Source organism: Physeter macrocephalus, chromosome 4, assembly GCF_002837175.3.
Source record: "Physeter macrocephalus isolate SW-GA chromosome 4, ASM283717v5, whole genome shotgun sequence".
Taxonomy (NCBI): Eukaryota; Metazoa; Chordata; class Mammalia; order Artiodactyla; family Physeteridae; genus Physeter; species Physeter macrocephalus.
In genome coordinates this window covers 116,160,405-116,165,895 of record NC_041217.1, presented here as the reverse complement: position 1 = coordinate 116,165,895, position 5,491 = coordinate 116,160,405, and the positions used below count along the sequence as shown (strand labels likewise).

At 46.0% G+C, this 5,491-nt stretch overlaps 1 protein-coding gene across 2 annotated transcripts in view; it reads left to right on the top strand.

The window, feature by feature from the left end:
* Positions 1-5,491, top strand: part of GIPC2 (GIPC PDZ domain containing family member 2) — a 90,949-nt gene that overhangs the window by 55,061 nt on the left and 30,397 nt on the right. For both annotated transcript variants that reach the window (XM_024119978.3, XM_055084507.1), the window contains exon 4: positions 1,707-1,813. In XM_024119978.3, coding sequence (XP_023975746.1) covers positions 1,707-1,813 — 107 coding nt within the window. The remainder of the gene's footprint in view (positions 1-1,706; positions 1,814-5,491) is intronic.

Genomic DNA, 5,491 nt, shown 5'->3' with positions numbered 1-5,491 from the left:
CCCTGCATCGTCAGGCGGACTCTCAACCACTGCGCCACCAGGGAAGCCCTGCATGATTATTTTGAATAATTTCACTCTCAGAGGAAAACTTATGTGTTTTATGTTTTGGTGGCTCTGTCCTCAAATGCAGGTTAAAATTAACATGTAAAATCCTTAGTCACCTTGGAGTAGATCCCCAGTGGTGAAACAGGACTTGCTGAAGATGGGAATTATCCTAGATTTGAAGGAAGGATGTGTTTGTGCAGGCCACTTGACGTCCATGTTTTGAGAGCTTTGTATAGACCTCACCACCTGCTCGTACACTGCGGCCTGCCCTGTGACTCCGCATCGGAGCTCAGTTATCTCCCAGGCTTGGTGCTGCGTCTCCTCACCCCCGCCTCCATCCTTGCCCCAAACTGCTGCCAGAGTCCTCAGTCAAGAGGACTCGAGACACCTGCAGAAGTTATAAATTGGCGGCCTATGATTCGAATCTGATCCACAAATTTTTTATTTTTGCCATGATGTTTTTATTTTTATTTATTTATTATTAATTTATTTTTGGCTGTGTTTGATCATCCTCGCTGTGCCCAGGCTTTCTCTAGTTGTGGCGAGCAGGGGCTACTCTTTGTTGCGGCACGCAGTCTTCTCATCGTGGTGGCTTCTCTTGTTGCGGAGCACATTATGTCGTTTTTAAAAGTTTGATTTAGTTGCCAAAAGTTAAAAATCAGGAGGTTGGCACAAAACTGAGGGTTCATCTTCTTTGTAAACAAATAGAAGATCTGGCTGTGCAGGGCCTACCTTCTCACAGAGCAGTCAGTTACTAGAGCGGCCTGGATAGGGTACCTTCTGGGAGTTATCCTCAGTTCCCACCCTACCCTTTCATCACTCATTTATGTTACTGTCTGGGAGCGGGGGATGACGCTTGGTATGCTGGAAAACCAAAACCGAAACCAAACACACACGTAGAAAACCAGCGTAAGGAAGGAGCGGCTTCTCGTGGACTCTTGCCCCCTGTTCTCGCTTGCCTTTCGAGGGGAACTCCTTCCTTGGAACCTGTTCCCAGCCTCTTGAGGACCCTGCTTCTCTCAGTCTGTTACCTCTGAATTTATCCCTTGTGCTTCCAAGAGGTGTGGTGGTGAAGTGTTGTTGAGACTTTGGGGTCACAAGGCCTGGATTTGAATACCAGCTCTGATCCTTACTGAGTTCAGTTTCCTTTTCTGTAAAATGTCAGCTCTAACTTGCCTCATAGGTTGGCCCAAGAATTAAATGGGATTTTGTATTGAAAGCATCAAGCAGAAGGTAGGTCCTCCAATGATAGTGCCTCCATCTCTGTCTTCTATCAAGACATGACTCCTTCCCTTCTTTACGACCTTAATGAAGTCCAGCTACACACCTACCTCTGCTTTCCTGCCACATATACCTCTTTACTCTTACAATAAAACCAACTGTTTTATTTTTTATTCCTTATAACTTCCAGTCTTTCCGATCATCACATTTCACGTATTCCCTTTTCTTGTTGTAGGCAGACCTCATAGAGACTCTCATATGAGAATAATGGATGACAGGTGAATTTATTTTGTTTTGGGAAATTTTATCAGAAGGCATAGCTTTTATCAAATCTCTTCAATAACTGTACAAAAATTTGTGATGGAAACTCATTAGCTTTTATAGCAACTGGTTGGAATTCTTAATATATGTACGTTTCCCCATCCATTGTATGTTTACAGACATGGAGCCCAGGTCAAAAGCTGGAAAGTCATCACCAGGAAGGATTGGTACTGGAAGGGAGACACTTCGCCTGAGATCAAAAGGTCCTGCCACTGTGGAAGAAGTGGTATGTTTTGTTCGTTTAATCCCTATATGTCTTGGAAATGGGTGGACATTCGTGTTTGTCAGAGCTGGAAATAAAGGCCCTCTTTCCCTCTGATCACTCAGCAGCCGGAGTTATCCTTTAGAAACTCAAATGAGATGGAACAATCTGTTCAAAACCCTCCAGTGGCTTCCCACGTCACTCGGAGTAAAAGCTAAAGTCCTCAGAGTGACCAACACGATCTGACTCTGCGTCTCTTCTCTGCTCTCATTTCCACCCCTCTCCTCCTGGCTCCCTCTGCTTCAGCTACTTGAGTCCCCTCGCTGTCCGCAAGCGCTCCAGATACACCCCTGCCTCAGGACCTTTGTACGAGCTGTTACCTCTAGCTGGATGCGCTGCCCATTTATGGGCACCGCTCACTCCCTTGCCGCCTTGAGTTTCTGTCCACATCCCACCCTGTTTAACCTCTGAGCAGCTGGTATAATAGCAGTTCCCACCACCCTGCCCCCTGCCCAATCTTCCTTGCCCTTCATTTTTTTTAGGGTGCTGAACACACTGGGACTCATATCCTTGTCTCCTTTCAGTCCCTTGTCTTGTTCTCACATGTCCTGTTCACAGCTGTATCCCCAGCACCTAGAACAGTACCTGACACTTCAGAGGAGCTCAGATCTTTGAATTTAATGAATTAGTGAGTGATTCACTTACGCTTGACTGGAGGAAGGGTTTTGCTGATTGACTGTGTCTATGTAAAGGTCAGTATTTGAGTGAAAAACACGAGGAGAAGAGACACATCGAGGGGAGGAGGGTGGAAGAAGAGGTGGCAGTGGTAAGGATTCAAAGGGACAAGTGGCAGGTCCGCTCACAGCAGGAAGACAGTGGTGATGAAGCCCTCCTTTGGGGAGGTCAGGCAGACCTCTGAGGCTCCGGAGCTCCTTGGCAGGGGGGCTGGGTGGGGGGGAAGGCATGTCTGTGTGCGCATATCGTCCTAGGGCTCCCAGCTGTTTGAAGAGCAAAAGAGTGAGACAGATGAACGGTTAGGAGGCTGTTTTCATAGGATCCAGAGCTTTTGGGGGACGATGTCAGGGTCAGTCACGGGTGTGGTTTGTCGGAGCAGACCCTCAAGGAACCACGAGGCCAAGGTTGTCCTCTTGAATGTTTGAGTCACCCAGGATGTTGTCTGTTTTGGGGAATCCAGAGGAAGACTCTGAGTCGAGTGCCTTGGTCCTGGGTGAATGAAAAGATTGATCTGGAGGCAAGTGACAAAAGAGAGGCCTGGAAGAGCTGACAGCATTTTGAAAGTGAGATATGACAAGATTTGTGAAAAAACCCAGGGCAGTGACATCTGGTTGTTCTGAGTCTTTACTTTTCCAGTGCCCAGCACACTGCCAGACATATTGCTGAAGTCCAGTAAATGTTTGTTGAACAAATGAATAAACCTCAGTGGAAGAAAGGAATCTGTAAGAGGATGGAAGGACACTGGGGAGGAGCTAGGGGATGCCAACTGTGCTTTAAAGTGGAGGAGGAAAGGACAGACCTTCAAACTGTTTGCAAAGGAAGTGGGGTCGGCAGGGAAAAACTCCATGTCGCTTCAGGAGGAGCACCCTCTTCTAACAGTTAAAGTGGGTAATACATATCTGTTTATTTATGAGCAGCTGCTATATAGACGGTGCTGGAATGAAAAAGAATAACTGCAGATCTGCCTGAGGAGGTGGGAAAGATTCATTCCAAGACAGACATCTAAAACTCCCTTCCTATTTGCATAGCCTGCTTCATTAAATAGGGCAATTAAAATAGCTCATAATGAAGGGGGAAAAAAACCTAGTTTGGTGCTAATATTAAATTTGATACAAATGACCTACCATTTAATTTCAAACACCAAAGGATTTACAGATTTGAAACAAATCAGCCCCTCATAATCTAGCACAATTTCTGAAAACTGAACTATACTCCACCTGCATACTTCACAGTTTATTCACTATGTGCTTGTTGAGACAGGTACAGTCCAGGTGCTGGTGATACAAAGATGGATAAAGAAATTGTTTTTCCTTTAAAGGGAGAGAGGCAGGAAAAGAAGCTGTTACAAATCAGAAGGGCAAGGTTAATGTCACAAAGGAGGGGCTGGCTGATCAGCTGCAGTCAGGGATTGGGAAAGGGAAATCAGGGAGAATTCCCTCCAGAAGAAATGGTTGAGTTGGTTAAAGATGGGGAGAAGAGTGTTCTAGGCATGAAATGGAAATGCCCATGGGACTGGAGTGTGCTGCAAGTACCTGGTGGGGGGTGATGAGGCTGGAGGTAGAGGCCTGGGTCAGGGCGTGAAGGGCCTGTGGATAATGCAGGGGGGTGGCTATTTAAAAATTGCAAGGGGAACAGTAAATCAGTTTTGTGTTTTAGAAAATCCCCTTGGTTCTGGGGGATGGGATATTGAGCAGGGTGGATTTGAGAGCATGAAGATTTTTCCAATTTTTATTTTATTTTTGGCTGCGTTGGGTCTTCATTGCTGTGCGCGGGCTTTCTCTAGTTGCGGTGAGCAGGGGCTACTTTTCATTGTGGTGTGCAGGCTTCTCACTGTGGTGGCTTCTCTTGCTGTGGAGCACAGGCTCTAGGTGCACGGGCTTCAGTAGTTGTGGCGCGCGGGCTCAATAGTTGTGGCGCGCGGGCTCAGTAGTTGTGGCTCGCGGGCTGTAGGGCGCAAGCTCAGTAGTTGTGGTGCACGGGCTTAGTTACTCCACGACATGTGGGATCTTCCCGGACCAGGGCTCGAACCCGTGTCCCCTGCATTGGCAGGCGGATTCTTAATCACTGTGCCACCAGGGAAGTCCCGAGCATGAAGATTTCAGGCAGGGAGACCAATTAGGAGACTTCTGCAAATAAGAAAAGATGAGGGGAGTATTATTCAGCCATAAAAAAGAAGAAAATCCTGCCATTTGTAACAACATGGATGGACCTTGAGGGTATTAAGCTAAGTGAAATAAGTCAGACAGAGAAAGACAAATATTGGATGACCTCAGTTATATACTCCTCTCACACCCCCCCCCGCCAAAAAAAACCCCACCTCATACAGAAATGGAGTGGATTGGTTGTTGCCAAAGGCAGGGGGTTGGGGGTGGGTGGGTGAAATGGGTGAAGAGGGTCAAGGTACAAACTTCCACTTATAAACAAGTCCTGAGGATAGACTGCACAGCATGGTGACTATAGTTTATAATACTGTATTACATATTTGAAAGTTGCTAAGAGACTAGATCTTAAAAGTTCTCATCACAAGGAAAAAAATTATAACTGTGTGGTTATGGATGTTAACTAGACTTATTGTGGTGATGATTTTACAGTATATACCCATATCAAATCTTTATGTTGTATACCTGAAACTAAGATAATGTTATATATCATTTATATCTCAATTAAAAAGAGTCAGGACTGAACACAGGCAATCAGAATGTGAATGGAAGAGGGGGTGATGAGATCAAGAGCTATTTAGAATAGTAAGATCTTGGTGGCCATTTTTGTATGAGAAGTACTGATACTTGTTACAATTACTTACACTATGGCTGGTTAGATGCAAAGGTAAACACCTAAGTTACTTTGCATAGTCCGTCACTTCACACAGACCATTCAAAATACATTGGAAAGAAGGCAAGGGCTTCCCTGGTGGCGCAGTGGTTGAGAGTCCGCCTGCCGATGCAGGGGGCACGGGTTCGTGCCCCG